At 43.8% G+C, this 18,130-nt stretch overlaps 1 protein-coding gene across 3 annotated transcripts in view; it reads left to right on the forward strand.

Moving 5' to 3' along the window:
- Alpk1 (alpha kinase 1) overlaps positions 1–17,139 on the forward strand; it is a 99,017-nt gene extending 81,878 nt beyond the window's left edge. Inside the window, exons 7-15 of one of the 3 annotated variants that reach the window (XM_060392718.1) lie at positions 1,281–1,357; positions 2,360–2,455; positions 3,704–3,808; positions 5,662–7,774; positions 9,870–10,038; positions 11,055–11,217; positions 12,117–12,303; positions 13,488–13,676; positions 16,835–17,139. In XM_060392718.1, coding sequence (XP_060248701.1) covers positions 1,281–1,357; positions 2,360–2,455; positions 3,704–3,808; positions 5,662–7,774; positions 9,870–10,038; positions 11,055–11,217; positions 12,117–12,303; positions 13,488–13,676; positions 16,835–17,049 — 3,314 coding nt within the window. In that variant the 3' untranslated portion in view covers positions 17,050–17,139. Of the gene's footprint in view, positions 1–1,280; positions 1,358–2,359; positions 2,456–3,703; positions 3,809–5,661; positions 7,775–9,869; positions 10,039–11,054; positions 11,218–12,116; positions 12,304–13,487; positions 14,536–16,834 lie in introns of those variants that run through there. The other 2 variants (XM_021648737.2, XM_060392719.1) reach the window with 2 other exon arrangements.
- Positions 17,140–18,130: the final 991 nt, after the last annotated feature.

The raw sequence follows: 18,130 nt of genomic DNA on the forward strand, positions 1-18,130 counted from the left end.
ACCCCACCTCCCATAGTTGTCCTGTTGAGAAGAAAATGGCATTAGGATCCCAGGAGCTGAGCGTGTCTGTGCACACTTGTGTAGCCCTACTCTGTAGACTGAGGCCAGAGGATAGCCTGAACCAGGAGGCTAAGACTAGCCTGGGCAACATAGTGAGACCTAATGTTCAGAAAAAACAAAACAAAACAAAAAAAACACAAAACAACCCTCCAGGTGGTGCTGGCGTACGCCTTTAATCCCAGCACTCAGGAGGCAGAAACAGGAGAATCTCTGTGAGTTCAAGGTCAGCCTGGTCTACAGAATAAGTTCCAGGATGGCCAAGGCTACACAAAGAAACCCTGTCTTGAAAAAAAAAAAAAAACAACAACAAAGAAACAAAACAAAAATCCCATAATTGTTTAGAAGATTAATAAGAGAAAATATTTTTCCTGTTTTGTTAGTGAAATTTACAGTTGTGAATTGTGGATATTCACTGACTTTGCTTCCTCGTTCATTCCTTGGAGTACTCAAATTTTTTGGAGTGAAATTTTCAAACCCTAATTAGACTAAAGTATTTGAAATTTTTAATAAAATATCAACTATCATTCTCATAGCGGAAATGACTGCAAAATGAGTGTGTTAGATTCTGTGCTGGATATGTCAAGCTAGAATAATCAGAAAGGAGGATTGCCATATAAGATCAAGTTGTAGGCAAGCCTATTGGGCTTTTTCTTAATTAGTGATTGATGCGGGAGAACATGGCTCACTGTGGGCAGGGCCTCCCCTGGGCCAGTGGTCCTGGGGTCTATAGGAAAGCAGGCTAAGCACCCCATAAGGAGCAGGCCAGTAAGCAGCACCCCTCCAGGACCTCTCCGTCAGCATCTGCCTCCAGGTTCCTGACCTGCTTGAGTCCACGTCCTGACTTCCCTCAGTGACGAACTGTGAGGTGGAGGAATAAGCCAAATCAACCCTTTCCTCCCCACGTTGCTTTGCTTGTGGTGTTTCATCAGAGCATCAGTAACCCTAAATAAGACAGATACCAAATGTATAATAATTTTCACAGTTTCCTGGTGACCTGGGAAAGTTACTAGTATGCAACCAAGGGGAGAAAACAAATTGCTCTGTCAGTCTAATCTAACCAAGTCTTCCTAACAGGATCCAATGATTCTTCCTAAAGTATTAGTTTTATAATTTCTCCCTACTTATTTGTTATTTATAAATACAAGTAGTTATTTATTAATTATCTGTACACTAAGTCACAGATGTTAATAGCTTATCTTTATTCTTCCTTTGTTTTTCAGGCATGTGGTATGAAGCAGCCGAATTGATATGGGCCTCGGTCATAGGCTACTTGACGCTCCCTCAGCCGGATAAGAAGGTTGTGTGCCCACAGGCAGCACCTGTTCTCCTGGCTTGTCTTTAGATTGTTGTGTCTTTGCAGCAGAATTTAACTTCATCATTTACTGCTCCTGTCTGAACTGTCTCAATTATTCTACACAAGCAGAGGAGCAGGCACATTTAGTAACCTCTGTCTGTGTTACAGTTAGACTCTTGGCCGATGTTGGGTTTCTGTGGTGATCTCTAACTATCCAACTCTAAATTCAGGTCTCTGGGCCACTGTGTCTATTTTGTCACATATTTAACCCTCCCTTGGTTTGTGACAGAGCCAAGGTGGCCATAATACTCAGGTTTAAAGTCATTTTCGAAGAGTCAAGTGAGCTGAAACCTCCTTTCATTGTTTTATGTAGTAGCATCTTTAAGAAACTAAGAACTGCCCCCCTGCTTTGCTGTTGGTAGTTTTGTTCTCTGTCATTTTTTTTAAAAAAGACTTATTTATTTATTATGTATACAATGTTCTGTCTGCATGTACACCTGCGCACCAGAAGAGGGCACCAGAGCTCATTGTAGATGGTTATGAGCCACCATGTGGTTGCTGGGAATTGAACTCAGGACCTCTGGAAAAGCAGTCAGTGCTCTTAACCTCTCAGGTGTCTCTCCAGCCTCGTTCTCTATCATTTTGTGGGACTGTCCTCTCATTATTTGAAGCCTCCATCTCCTAGAGCTCTGTCGCTCTGACATCTCTGTGAGGCCTATCCTACTTTACAACACAGAGAGTAGTATGAGATCTCTTCCTGAGCCAATCATTCAGGCCTATTAGGTGGACAAGTTAGTGCTGATAACCCATTAGAGCCACTTCAAAGTAACCATGTTTCAAACCACCCTCATACCCTGGGATGTGATGCTCCCTCAATCCTGGATTCAAAAGCATCTCCACTGTCATAGTCAAAGGATAATAACTAGCAGGTAGTTCGAGCGGAGTCATTGACTATAGGCCATGAGATGGGAGAATTCCAGTCTGATTTGCTTGTTTTCCTTACAGGGCATTTCCACATCACTGGGAATACTGGCGGACATCTTTGTTTCCATGAGCCAAACAGATTATGAAAAGTTTAAGAACAGCCCACAAGTTAACTTGGTAACTGTCGTTTGTCAAAAGTGTGGTTCTGAGCGTTATCCCCTGGACCCCTGTCAGTGCTGTTCTTGCTGCTGGTTACACCATCTCTTTCCCAGTAGAGTAGGGCTTGGGAGCAGAGTCCCTCCTAGATTAATGGGAGCAGCTCTAGTGAGTCCTATTTATCTTTGTCATCCCAGGCTCTCACACTGACTCAGATTTACCCAGGGCCCTGGAAATGTTCAAGTGGATGAATGATGGGATATCATCAGATAACTCTTAGTCCATTTATTTCCTTTCAACATGTACAAAATTCAGTATCTAAACTTGGTGATAAAAAGGAAATAATTTAAAAACATAAGACCCTGCACGGATGATAGGACATAACTCAGTTGGCAGAGTGTTTTCCACATAAGTGTGAGGACCTGAGTTTGGTTCCCAATGTTCACATAAAAGACAGACATGGTGGCAAGTCTTTGTAATACCAATACTGGGGATACAGGAGGAGCCTTGGAGCTTGCTAGTCAGCCATTGTAGCTAATCTGTGAGCTTCAGGGCCTGAGACGTGTCTCAAATAAATAAAATAAAATAAAATGGTGGGCAGGTCCTGAGAATAACACCCACAGATACACTATACATACCTGAACACACACACTAAAAAATGTTTTTGTTGTTCACTTCAGATAATTGGCTCCATAGTCTTTGCCTAATATTACTGTTCTTTATAATAACTATGTACTGATCACGTCTTCAACCCAATAGAACGTAATCTCCTTGTGGGCTTACTGTCCCCCATCTCTTCAAGTCTAGAACTGTGTCTGCCCCATGAAGGCATCCAATATATTTTTCCAGAACGAATGGATGAGTCCTCATTGGTGTGAAGCCTAAAGACCCTGTGCCAAGAACAGCACAGGGATTGTTAGTCAGTCTGGGTGCCAAGTGTGCGGTTTCCATGAAAAGGGAGCTGCTGCCCTTATTTTCCAGAGGCTCATCTGATCTTCTTTCCTAGAGGTCGCACGTGGTAAACCCTTGGGGTTATGGATACAGGATAGGGATGTGAGACAAAGGTCTAGGGGAAATAGATGTCTAGTTCTCTGGAATCTATAGACCCACTTAGACATTCTTGGCACTGCTCTGACAGGTTCACGCTGAAAAAAAGAAGGGATCGCTCAAGTTCTTAAAAGAGAAGCAATGAGATGCCTGCCGCAGGCTTCATTTTACTAATGGTGACATAGTAACTGCTGCATCGCTTTCTACCCTCTCTCCCCACAGGCTTTGCTCAAGGAGCTTGACCACCGTTTGTTGTCAGCTGCGGAAGCCTGCAAACTGGCAGCTGCCTTCAGTGCCTACACACCCCTGTTTGTGCTCACGGCTGTGGTAAATACAGGTTCTCCCGTGCAGCCAGTGGGAGGGATGAGTCTAACCTTGAAAGTCGGTGCTGATTCCTCGTTGGCAATTATGATAAGACCCCACAGGGTGGAAGGTGCTGTTCGTCAGGATGACCGCTTCCTGACAGCAGCTCAGTTACTTCAGGCCAAGCATGTCACGCTGTCCATGCCAGAGCAAGGGTTCCAAAGGCTGGCAGCAGGTCAGAATTACCCATGGAACACGTCCATAACACACGCTCCTGGGATCTACTCTATGCCTGTTAAATGCAAATCTCTTGGATTAACCTTCCAAAATCTTTCATTTCGAAATATAGTTAACTTTGGGACTGAGGAGATGGCCCAGCAGTTAAGAGAGAGTTCTGCTCCTACAAAGAACCTGAGTCAGGTTCCTAGCACCCACATCGGGTGGCCTGTAGCTCTGCCTTCAGGGAACCTAATACCCAATTCTGGACTCCATGGGCATGAATATGTGAACAGGCAAACGTACACATAACAGTTAACAATTAATTGATTGATTTAGAAATATATATGGTCAACAGCATCTGCCAGTTTTACCCCCTAACAGTACAACTTTGAATCAAAATGCTTGCACCTGTAGAGCACATGTTCAAACGTTTTCTTCTTGAAATCCTAGACAAGGCAGTATTGACACTGTGATACATGCTATAAATGATCTACAGGTGACGTGTGTGCATAGTGTATATACATACCATTTTCGGAAAGGACTGAGTGTCCACAGATTTGGGTGTCCATATGGGGAACCAGTACTGAGCAGGTATAGAGAAATGACTCTTAGCTGATTCAATGCAGATAGGTTTAACACCCACTACTCTGTTGTTTGGGTTGTAACTAAATCACTACCTTTATTGACTAGAGAATTAATTATGTTGACGTCCTGGGTATAGACTGTGTGTCGGTGATGCTTTTGTCACTGTGGCAAATACAAATACTGTGAGAAATAATCTCAGGGAAGGTGTTTGGTTCTTTGGTTTTTGTTCTGCTGTGATTTTGTTGTTATTGTTGTTATTTGTGTTTTTGCTAACAATTTCAGAGGTTTCAATCTGTGGTTCCTTGGCTTTATTACTTTGACCCTGATACCAGATAAAATATCATAGTAACAGGAGCTATGAAGAACAAAATGTTCAGCCTCATGGCTGCTGGTTCTAACAGGCATCTGACCTACTTTTTCCCCTTTTGTTTCAATCGCACTCCTGCTTATTGGATAGTATAACCCACCTTCGAGGTGGGTCTTCCTCCCCTTAGGTAATTGTCTCTAATAAGTCTTCACGAAGTTCTCAAACCAATCAAATGGGCAACTCAACCATCATAAACCATTTGCTAAAATGAACCACGGCAAGGAGCATAAGTCTGCCATGTTCAGTGTGCAAGCATCAGGGTAATGGCAAGATGGGAGGTAAAGATAGTGTATTACTTACTCTCTATTCCCAGTCAGTGGCTCATGTCTCCATCCCCTCTCCCTCACCAAAAACAAAACAAAACCTCATATGCTCCATTAAACACTCGTGAACCTTCTCTGGGATGTCTGTGGTGTGTATTTCTTTTTCTACATTATTTTAAGTGGTTATCCTCTGGAAATAAAAAGGGTTGCTGAGTGTGGTGGTGCATGCCTTTAATCCCAGCACTAAGAAGGCAGAGGGAGGTAGATCTCTGTGAGTTTGAGGCCAGTCTGGTCTACAGAGCAAGTTCCAAAATAGCCAGACCCTGTCTCAAAAAAAAAAAAAAAAAAAAAAAAGTAAGGACAAGAAAAAAGAAGAAAAGTACAACCTGATTCACACCCAGTACCCAATGCAAGTTCTGATCTGCCTTTGCTGTTTTCCACAGAATATCCGTGGCACTTGTTTATTGTCCTACAGTTGTTCTGCCGACTGTCCTCCGGGAATGAAACCTGTGTATCTACGTGAAGCTAAAGAGGCTTTTGAGATTGGCCTCCTGACCAAGAAAGATGGTGAGCTGGTTAGTGGCAAGCAGGAGCTGCACAGCTTCATCAAAGCTGCTTTTGGCCTCGCCACGGTGCACTGCAGACTGCATGGGGAGACAGATGCAGTCCGTGCAGCAAGGCGCCTCTGCAGTGAAGCTATGGGAAGGCTCTATGCCTTCAGCACATCCTCCGCAAGCCAGCAGCGAGAAGCCCTGTCTCAAGAAATCATGTCTCTCGTCAGCCAGGTGAAGGGACATCTACAGGTTCAAAGATTTCCAAAGTTAGATGATAGATCTTATGTCCCAGAGAGTTTCCAGTGTGGCTTGGATAAGCCCATCTTGCACGGGCATGTGGATTTCCAACAAATTCTTCAAACCTACTCCCAGCACCATACTTCAGTGTGCGAGGTATTTGAAAGCACTTGCGGGAACAGCAAAAGCAACCAGAAAGACACAAAAGCAGAGGTCTGCATCACTGCTCTGAAAACAGAAACAAACACCGTGGATACTGTAGGTGCTACTCTAGAGAAAATGTGCTCTCAAGAGGGCAGGGCTACAGCCTCCTCCCAGGCAGCTAAGAAAGATCAGGAGGAGCTCCAAAGAGCAAGGAGAAGATGGACCCACTCTGAGGCATTTCGAGTCTCCCTTGATCAAGATGTGGGGACCGAGACAGAGCCACCAAGCCGCAGCAGTGGCTGGGCAGGTGTTTCAAAGTCTCTGAGCGACAGCCGTAGCTCCAGCTCTTGGAGCAAACTGTCAGGGCTCAGCTCTTCTACCAGCTGGGAGGAAGTGAATATAGATATAGAAAGGAAAGAATCTGGCCAAGAGGAAAATCTTGTGGACACTCAGTGTTCCACGGCCGTGTCTGAGGAGCCCAAGGGGGACAGAAGCTGCAGAGCTACGAATTTGCTGTTTTCAAAGCTCCGTGGCTTCTCCCTTCAGGCAACTGAAGATCACAACTTAGAGTCCTTACAAAGTCCATTGCAAAAGCACACGCTGATAAAGCCCATCCTTCCTCTCAGCACAACAGACACTTGCTTGGGCGCCGGAGCAGGGCCATTAGATGCCCCTGAAGGAATCCAGGTCAGAAATGCAGGACCTAGGAATACGTCTCTTCAGTCCAGTCCTTCCCATGGTTCTGCTTCTGGGTCCTTGTCTAGTTCTGGCAGGTTCACAGACATGGCCACATATCCTTCAATTCAAGAAGATGAAAGCTGTGAAATAACTGGTGGTTTTCCAGAACCCGAGCGTAACTTCAAAGACTGGTGTAGAGGAAAGAACAGGGAAAAACTCACTGAAAGATGCACAGGGGGGCATTCACTTACATACGCCCCCTCCTTGGTTGACCCGGAAGGAGAAACAGCAGAAAACACAGAAGATGGGCCATCACACTCTCAGGTAGTCCTGGGACATTTAGAAGGCAACCATTCACTGCCGACATGTAGGACTTTCTCTCCTCACGGGTCTGTTCAAACTGTTAACTTAGCCAAGGCTGGCAGTTCAGCCGAAGACCAGGGCATCAACCCTGATGCCTCTACGGTGGATGAGGAGGCCCAAATGCTTGACAGCACAGAGGTCTACTCCACTGGCCAAGATGGCACTCACAGACCAGGAGTTCTGAGGTCCTGTCAGAGAGATGAGAGGCCAAATGCCTCTGTGAATGGCTACAGTCCCTTCCCTGCCCTGGGGGAGGACTGCAGCACCACAGAAGAAAAGGAAGTTGGAAGCATGTTCAAGTACAGCCAGAACTCTAGCTCTGGTTCACAGGGCTGGCTGAAGTCATCTGCCTTTTCCAGCAGCAGTTCCTTAGAGGGGGAAAGCTCATGGTCCCTTTTGAACTCCAGCAGAACTTCCTTCATCCCATTGCCAGGACAGACCAGGCAAGAGATCCTTGAGGCTCGCACGCTACAGCCTGACGACCTGGAAAAACTTCTGGCAGGCGTGAGGCATGATTGGCTACTTCAGAGACTGGAGAATACAGGAGTTTTGAAGTCCAACCAACTCCAACGAGCACACAGTAAGTACAACCTTTTTTAATCTCTAGCTCCAGGCCTCAGCAAGTACCTGCCGGGAGCCCGGGAAAAGCTTGCTGGGTCTCCTGCTCGTGGTCATGAAGGATGCACTTGGTGATTCACCAGGAAAATCGCTTTTCTAGTCGTAGAATTTCCTGTCTGTGAGATGCGAGACTTCAGAGCCACATTTTTTTAGAGCTAGGCTGCTAATTTCTTCACTAATTAAAATAAAAGGCCAAGGGAGTGGAATAGGCTCTAAGTTTCAGAAATAGGCTGTCCTTCTGTTCTCTTCTCTTGACTCATCACCTCTGATTCATCCATCACTGAACGTAGGCAACCAGTTCACCATGTCTTTCCAGTCCAGTCATCCAAACCCAGGCACCCACTCTATCAGCTCCCCTTCTCTTCTACCCTCAACTCACTCTACCACTCTCCCTTCCCACACCTGTAGATATCTCTTAAGTATTGTTTTTTTTCTGTTTACCCCCTCCCAAGTCACAACCCAGGCACAGGAGTTCTTCAGTCACTCGATTTTAATTTGAATATCAAAACAGTCTGTGTCTTCCTTAGAGTTCATGTTGGTCTTTCCCTATTAAAAACAGGCCGTTTTGCTATGTGCTTTTCTTTCGTTCTTCAATAGAGTTTACTATCTTGGTGCCGCTGTAAAAGAATCTTTTATTCTCCTGAGGTAATTGTTGTCTCCTGAGGTGATACTGCCTCCTTCTGCTAACCGAGGCTTGATCCTAGCCTCCATACAGCTTCTAGCCTCCATACAGCTAATGTTTTCAGCCTCTGAGACTTACTGCTTAATAAGTTCACTCTTTCTTGTTTGTACTGAGCTCTGGGCTGACTGATTCAACTCTGCTGTTCTGGCTCAAACCCTTTCCCAGCTGAATTATTTAATCTGCCTTTTCTCTCGACCTCTGAATTGCCCTGCTTGGCCTCAAACTCCAGAAATCTTTTCTAATCTTCTGACTTTCTCATTCTCTGGCTCATTCCGTCTTCAACTGTATTCTTTCTCTGCAACCTGTCTCTCTATTATTGTCCTGGTAAAACTGCCTCCTCTGTGTGTGTGTGTGTGTGTGGGTGTGTGTGTGTGTGTGCGCGCGCGCGCCCGCGCATGTGCATTGCCTCTTAAGTAGCGTCCCTTTCCTCTCTCTCCCTGTGAGGGTTGGGCATACCCTATTTTGTCAAATCTTTCTCTGATTCATCACTTTTTCTGCCACTCAATTAAATAACACTTTCAAATATGGGTGCTTCCTTCTAGAAACTAACTTTAAAGGCATATACCACCACACCTGGACCTAAACTTTTCTTTAGGTCCTGAAACTTGCCCTATACCAGGCTGGCCTTGAACTCAGATCTGCTTGCCTCTGTCTGCTGTATTAAAGGTGTGTTTGTATTCCAGCAGGATCACACAGATCCAGGAGGTCATTAGATGTGATCTCTTGCCAGAGCAGCCATGTTCTGAATTAAAATTCCTTTACATACAGTAACTGCTCTTTCTGATGTGGTGTCTGAATCCGTCTACCACCAACTCAAAACAAGTAAGAGAAAGCAAGGGCACACTGCCATATGCAATCTAGAATCCCTGGCATTCCTGGGAGCCTTTGAGGCAAAACTAGTTTGCTCGTGTTTGTGTGATGTGCCAAAGGCGGTAAACTTGATCCTCTGTGGTTTCCAGATCTTAAAAAGTTGCAAGCACATACTATGTACCCCAGCATGGTCTTCATGTGTTGATAAGCCTTTGTTTTCCATCCTCTCCCATGCGAAAACTTCAGTCTTGTATTGGGCTCTTCCCATACGTAACCAAGCAAGAATCAAAAGCTATTCTTCATTGTCATTTATAAAATGTCACATTTTCACTGAACTGACTTTCTAAAAGGAGTTATAGAAAAGGTCAAAATATAAGGGAATGTTTTCAAAGATGGACATTTCTGATGAGGCAGTTCTGGACCTGTGTTCATTCGACATTACCCATCGCACATTTAAATCCCTGGAGTTGCCAGGCACCTACGGTGGGCATGCACAGTGTGGTTACTGGGTGCCAAGCTATAATCAAAATGGTTTAAAGAAGCCTTACCTTCTCCCCTCCCCCAGATGCCCTTCTGCTGAAATATTCCAAAAAGTCTGAGCTATGGACAGCCCAGGAAACCGTGGCGTATTTGGGAGATTACCTGAAAGTGAAGAAGAAAGGCAAGCAGAGAAATGCGTTTTGGGTCCACTACCTTCATCAAGAAGAAACTCTGGGGAGGTATTATTGGAAAACGTGTGTGTCCTCAAGATAAATTGGGCTAATTTTCTTTTTGGCTAAGTGGTCACCTATGAGATTTTGAAAGGGTTGGAATATGGCCAAAATGTAGAATTTTAGATATTGACTTCTCTTCTTTGTCATTAGTCAACTGATAACAGTTTCTATACCTCACAAAATTATATCGTATGAGTATGTAGATGCTATATATACATGATCTCAAGCCTACCAAGGAAACATGTCTAAACCCACTGTATACACATCCTGTCTGAGATGCTGTCTGAGCCACCTGTGTGTGCACTTTTCACTGTCATCTCCTCTCCTCTACAGGCATCTTAATAGCCAGAACTGTAGCCTCCTTGAGTTCAGTCACGTATTGGATTCAGAGCTTTCTAATGCAGGTTTGCTCGCAGGTGGTCTATGATGCTGACAACTCCGTCTGGTTTTTGTAGGTCCCTCCAAGCACATATGACATCACCAGCGAGTATGAGTTACAACGGGGACATGTACTGTCATTATTGTATCGTTTACTTACTGCCTTTTATAGTCTCTGTCTGATTATACCATAAGCCGCTAAAAGTTACATTATCTAATGGCTCGTACTTTCCTCACCACCCTCGGAATGGCCATAACTGGCCTGTAGTCGGCGCTGGTAAAGTTAGTATTCACAGAATGAAATAATCACACAAGGAAGGAACAGAAGAGGGCTTCATTATTGACACATTTACGGCCACACTGCAGACAGCAGGATCAGGCTCCAGAGTCCCTCCACACTCCAGAACAGCATGCCGACCCCTGGTTTACACAGAAGTGTGAGGAGCTGCTGCCCTGACTGGACACTTTCCCTCTCATCTCAGGCCGGCCAGCATGAGCCGTGCTCTGCTGGAGAAGTGGCTCTTAGAAATTACCTCAATCTGAAGTTAAGACCGTTGACATTGGAAGAGAAAATATCTTTCAAACCGCATGTTTCCTTTACTCTGTAGTCAAGATCTGCTTCACCTGTTGCCCTGTGGGTTCTGTCTGTCCATCCGTAGATATGTCGGCAAGGAATACAAAGAGCGGAAGGGGCTCCGGCACCACTTCACTGATGTGGAGCGGCAGATGACGGCGCAACACTACGTGACAGAGTTTAACAAGAGGCTCTACGAGCAAAAGATTCCAACCCAGATATTCTACATCCCATCCACAATCCTGCTGGTAAAGCGCGAGTTTGGTTAATTAAACAAGCCTACAGCTGCATAGCAGATTAGATTTCTACCACCAGTCTGCTGCTATCATGGTCCTGTAGGATCTGACACATCCAGTTCCTAGGCGTCTTCATCTGCTTCTTCAACTTCATCATGTTTAAAAATATGTGTGTGTGGGTGTGTGGGTGTGTGTGAGAGAGAGAGAGAAATGACCCTCCACTGCCTCCAACACATTCATTTGGACTGCCTGGGTAATGTCAGAGTAACAGAAAGTTACTCATGTCAGAAAGTACTCAGGCATCTTACTGGCATTGATGCTAACCCCTTCCTCATGCAGAAATGCATGCGTTAATAATCAATCTCTAGTCCCAAAGCATGATGCATTCACATGATCTGGAAAGCCAGCCTCAGGCTAGGTAACTGGGTCATAATATTTTTTATGTGTATGAATATTTTGTCTGCATTGTTTGTCTGTACATCATTGTGTGTTCTGTGCCTGTAGAGGACAGAAGAGAGCATTGGATCCCCTGTGACTGGATTTATAGAAGTGAGCCAATGTATGGGTGCTGGGAATTGAACGCCAGTGCTCGTAACCACTGAACCATCTGACCAGCCCTTATGGCCTAATTTTTAAGGGAGCAGTTTAGTCTATGAACAATAATCACTTTAGAGTCTATTATACGCCTCAGATAATTCTGGGTGCTTTTTATTTATAATTTAATCCTTTGACAAAACTAAAGAGTAATTATTATTACTTTTAGACCTACCTCTGAGGAAACTGAAGTCTAGAATAATAAATGTACATGGCAGAACCTCAGTCCGAACTGAGATCTTCCCCACTGCAGAGATCGTGGCCTTCATCATTTTCCATACTACCTCCCGTCTCTACCTCCCGTCTCTATGTTGCAGATTTTGGAAGACAAGACTATAAAGGGATGCATCAGTGTGGAACCTTACATACTCGGAGAATTTGTCAAGTTATCAAATAACACAAAAGTGGTCAAAACTGAGTACAAAGCTACAGAATATGGCTTGGCTTACGGCCATTTTTCTTATGAGTTTTCTAAGCACAGAGACGTGGTCGTTGATTTGCAAGGTATGTAAAGCAGGGGTTTGGTTTTAATTCTGAATATTGCACCTGATTTGTGCATGTAGCAAATGATTCCTGAGTGACTTAGGCATCTCCGGATCCATGAGCCTGGGGTTTCTTGGGCTCAATTGCAGAGCGGTCCCGACAAGCTTCCGCTCACTCGAGGGGATGCAGGCAAAATCAGTTTCTCACTACTGCATTTTACTTCAATTTCCATGGTGCTGGAGGGTGGCGCAGGAGTCAAGAGCCCTTGCTGCCCTTATAGTGGACCCAGGGTCAATCCCAGTGCCCACATGGCTGACTGCTCGCAACTGTGACACTTGTTCCAAGTCATCTGACACTCCTGCTGGCCTCCACAGCCACGGACAAATTAATAGCTAATTAATTTAATTTAAAATCATTTAATTTCATCAAAACTATCTCATTTAAAATCATCTCTACTTTTTTTTCTTTTTTTCTAGTTCTATGTCCATTGTTATCCATAGTTCTTCATCCATAGATCAATTATCAAGCTGATAACTGGGTTTCATACCTGGAATCATTATGGAAAAGAAAGTTGTTTGTGCTTAAGTTTGTCTTAAAATATTCATCAGTATTAATGATTTTTTTTTTTAGTTTGTTGGTTATTGTATTCATCATAATGCACAAATCAAGATAGAAATGCTCAACACTGAGACTTTGTGTATGTGTGTGATTTGTCAAGACAGGGTTTCTGTGTGTAGCCTTGGCTGTCCTGGACTCACTTTGTAGACCACGCTGGCCTCCGACTCACAGAGATCCGCCTGCCTCTGTAACCCCCACTGCTGGGATTACACTGGATGGGCAACCTCACCCAGCTAACACTGAGGTTTTAATAATTATTCTACATGAATATTCTGTGAATATTTGTTTTCTCGGTAGTTCATACTTGATACATGTGACAATATAATATTCAGTTTTCTTCCCTAAATTAGTAATTAGGATATACATCTTAAATTTCTTGGCAGAAACTTACTAAATATAAAGCACAGCACGATCAAGTTTTAAATCTATCTCTTTAAGTGTGCTCACACTTACATCTATCTCTTTAAGTTTACACACATGTGCATGCACATGCACACGCGCACTCGTGTGTGTGTGTGTGTGTGTGTGTGTGTGTGTGTGGACATTTCTAGGGTATGTGGTACTCAGATGTGTTCATTCTCTTTTAGGTTGGGTGACTGGTAACGGAAAAGGCCTCATTTATCTCACAGACCCTCAGATTCACTCTGTTGATCAGAAAGACGTTACTACAAACTTCGGAAAGCGGGGGATATTTTATTTCTTTAATAACCAACATGCAAGCTGTAATGAAATATGCCATCGCCTTTCTCTGACTAGACCTTCGCTAGAGAAAACAAGTAAGACGTAGGCTGGGAACCAAGTGTTCAAATCCCCAAGACTGTAGGGATATTCTCATTTAAGCCACTACATTCTACTCACTAGCCTGTTAGGCTCCTGGTCATATAAAACAAAACTCATTTCATCAAGCCTCAAAAATCCCCATAGTTTTTCACCGTCTCTGTACTGTTTCAAATTCCAAAATCACTTTTAAGACTCAAGGTTCTTCATTGTAACTCTCTGAAAAATCAAAAAGCAAAGTACATACTTTCAACATATAATGCTGCAGAACATACATTACCATTCCCAAAGAGAGGAAGTAGGGCACAGTGAGGAAATACTAGACCAAAGCAAGACAGAAACCTTCAGGGCAAATATCAAACCCAAAACCCCAGATCTGGTGTCTGGGACTTTCATTTCATGGGGCTCACATGGCTCTGCCCCTGAAGCTTTGCTGACATCATCAATGCATCTCTCTCTTGGGCTGGTTCCACTTCCTGTGAGCTGCCCTCCTTGGCAGATATCTCACAGCTCCGGCATCTTCAACATCCGGTGGTTTTCTAGTAGTTTCCAATGAGGAATGCTCCCCCATAGTCTTGAGGGTTTGAACGCTGGGTCTCCTGTTGGTGGTACTGTTTGGGGAGGATTAGGAGGTGTGGCTTTGCTGGAGGAGGTATGTCATTGGAGGTAGGCATTGAAAGTTTTTAAAGACTCATGTCATTTCCGGTTTGCTCTCTCTGCTTTCTACTTGTGTCTGAAGATACGTGCTCTCACCTTTCATTCTGACCACCAACCTGCTGTTTGTTACCATGTCTTTGTGCCATGAAGTACTTGTCCCTCTAGAAGCATAAGCTCAAATAAACTCTCCTATAAATTGTTTTAGACCTGGTGTTTTGTCACAACAACAGAAAAGTAACCAATACAGGTCTCTGTTGCAACCTTCCTTCACTTTCACAGCATCGTACAACGGCCTCTTGGGACTTTCATGCCGTACACTGCCTGGCCTCAACAGCTCCCTTAAATCACAGAGGATGAATTCCCAACCCCTTCCCACCTGCATCCTTAATTACTCTAAAGCCAATACCACATGGACCACACTGCCAAGTTTGGAGGATAGTTTGGAAAGAGCCCTGCCCCCTTGAACCCATTATCAGCAGCTTTTGTTTGAAATTGCTCTTCAGAGGCAGAAAACCCCTTACACCTTTTCCTTTGACAAGTTGGAAGCTTAGCTGGGTAGGATCCTGAGGCAGAGAAGCAGGCCTCTCCTTAATGGCTCTAATTGCCTTGGCTGCAACATTAAATTTGGTAGCATTCCTTTTCTCTTCAGACTATACATGTTGTATTTCTGTCTCACTTGCTCTTTTTCATTGTAGATCTGCATAACATGCATTAGTAATAACTATGCTGGGAGACTTGAAAGATGGCTCAGCAGTTAAGAACACTGGCTGTTTTTCCAGAGAACCCAGGTTCAATTCCCAGCACCCACATGGCAGTTCACAACCATCTCTAACTCTAGTCCCAGTTGTTCCAATCCCCTCTTCTGGCCTCTGAGAACAAGTATGCATGTGCTACACAAACTTGCATGTAGACACATAAAATAAATCAACTAAACTGAAATAATAATAACCATTAATGTAATGCTGCCATGAAATTGTCTCTACTAGAGAAATTAGTTTGCTGGTTTTTAATTTAGCCTCAGACAAGTTCTTAGGAAAGAAGAAGAAAGCAGCCAGATTCTCTGACAATATATCACAGGAACAGTCTCTAGAGAAGTTGTTAATATTGTTTTATGCTGAAATCTCTTGAGCTGGACCTCCACTGACCACACTGATCTCAGCACTGCTGTCTTCCAAGATCCTACTAGACTGGCCTGTCCACTTCTGAACAAGGGCACCAAACTAAAGTTCCCTTTATCCTTTTATCATGGACTCTGAGACAGTCTTGGGTCAATTCAGCTGACCCCCTTGGTTTCTCAAGGGGCAGAACTGCAGGAACATATCACTATGCCCAGCTTTAAGTTACTTAATATTATTTTTGGATAGGACATGTACATGCTTATTGCAGAATATTTAGAAAATATGACCCTTAAAGAATTCCTAGAAATACTAGAAGAAAATACTATCAGACTCCAATAGACTATTTATTACTCTCTTTGCTTGGAGGAATTCAGGAAGAAACTGGCACGCTTAGAAATGGATTATTCTCTGGTCATGCTGCAGATAGATGAGAACACAGTCTGGCCAATACCTTGAGCCCTGTGAGACAAAGAGTAGAAAACTAGCTACACTGTGGTGTCCAATCTCCTGTCTTAAGAGAACCATGAACCAATCAACACATGGTATTCTAAGATGGCACATTTGAAATATGGAGCAATGGCAGGAAGGGGTTGGGAGCTAGGGCTTTCCAAGGTTTTCTCAGAGGACCACAAGAAAAAACAAAGGGAATGATAGTTCTGTGTCCTCACTCAGGAGCAGACTTGGCAAGGTCCAATGTAGACATGAAGTTATTATCTAACACAAATGCTGATTTCTGTACCCCTCCCCATTTCTGGCTGCAATCCATGTTCTGAGAATTTCCTGTCTCAGTGTTGTGTAAACAATGCTCCCCAATTGTCGACAGATATACAAATAAAGCAGCTTACAGCCAATCACTGAGCAGGGAAGAGAATAGGGCTGGACATCCTGCCATCTAGGGGAAGAGGAGTTATAGAAGGAAGAGAGGATTCAGCCACAGGGAGGTCTGGGAAACATCAGGAGAAAGAGCTGGAGCAGAAAAGCTACAAAGTGAAAGTATCAGTGGGATTCATGCTGGGAGGAAGCCAGATTCGCTTAGCGGGTTAAGGATAGAGTTAAAACTTCTCAGTTCTTGTGCTGTGAAGCTTACTAAAATAATATAATGGAGTCTCAATTATTTGTGTGATAGCCAGGTTAAGAGAAAAACTGAGAAACAAGCACAGTTTTATATAAAAATAACTTTAGCATTTGGTGCCAACATGGGACTACATCTTCAGGCTTAGATTTTTCAAAAACCTATTTTATTTAAAGTTCTTAGACACCTCTACCTCCCTTCCAACCCTGACCTTAGGTAGCAGATTAGTAGAGAAAGGGGCTATAGACCTTTTTTAGCTACTTCCTGCTGATTAGGGTCATTGGATTCATTGAGGATATACCAATCTCAGTCATCAGGATACCAGCAGTCCAGTCAAACAGCAAAGCAGCAAACCACAGCAGCAGCAGCAGCAAACAGCAAGCAACATCAACAGCGGAGGCACCACTTAGCAGAAGCAGCAAGACTCCTGTCAAGGCAAAACTCCACCAAAGCAACACAAGAAGTTCTCTGGAGCTTTTCCCGATGGAAAACCAGCAAAGTGATGTGAATTGTTGCAAAGTGTAGCTATGCAAAAAGAGTTCTCTCGCTGTCTGCAGGCTTCTATTTATCCCACCTCAGAGGCCACACAAGGGTGCTTTCCTGCTGACAAAACCACGCCCCTCACATGAGGTAGTATCCAGTTCGCAAGCATCACGCATCTTTTTACAGAGGCTGTTTTCTTGTTTTCTACAGAGGGGTGGGGAGGGAGGGAGGGAGGGAGGGAGGGAGGGAGGGAGGGAGGGAGGGAGGGAGCAACATTCCCACATCCCACACTTGGGACCAAAACAAAAAACATTTTCACATGACATAACTGAGTTTCTGTAGAAGCCAGAAACTTCCATTTTAGTTTAGTGTAGGGCTGAGACCAGAACCTTAAAGGAGTGAAGGCTGTGGTTTCTGGGATTCTAACTCTCGCCACTGAAGGCTCACATCAGTCTCATAGCAACTGATGTGTCTAAGGTAATCTGTGTTCTTCTTGCCAGTATTGCTGAATTAGCTTCCTGCTGATTCTGTCCCATCTTCCCCTACAAACAGTATATGAGATGCTGTACTTCTTAGCAAACTTTCTTAGCATAAGCCATCATCTTATGCAAAATCTCCTGGTCCCAGCTTTTTGTCTTTATTTTCTCATCCCTGGTCCTCTTTCTCAGATCCCTTCTTCCTACAGGTTCAGGTCACTCATTGGCCAGTGAACTTAATGAGCTCCAGGTTTTGTGTGAGACCCTGTATCAAAAAAATAAGATGGGGTACGAGGAAGATGCGTGATTAGACCTCTGTGCTCCATATATACACAAACATGAGCAAACATACAAACACACACACACATACAAACACACATACACACAAAAATATCAGGGCAGACGATCTTAGCCCAGTTGCCCATGAACAGATGAATGAGCAAGGAAAATGTGGTATCAGTACAAAATGGAATATTATTCAACCATAACAAACAATGAATATGTCATTCCAGAGAAATGTTAAGTAAAATAAGCTCAATTCAGACAAATTTGGCATGCTGTCTGAAATATGAAAGTCTGACAAAGTAAACAAATCTAATCTTTGAAAGTTTAAAACTTAAATAAACACAAGGCCCCCTTCCAGGGTT

Source organism: Meriones unguiculatus, chromosome 10, assembly GCF_030254825.1.
Source record: "Meriones unguiculatus strain TT.TT164.6M chromosome 10, Bangor_MerUng_6.1, whole genome shotgun sequence".
Taxonomy (NCBI): domain Eukaryota; kingdom Metazoa; phylum Chordata; class Mammalia; order Rodentia; family Muridae; genus Meriones; species Meriones unguiculatus.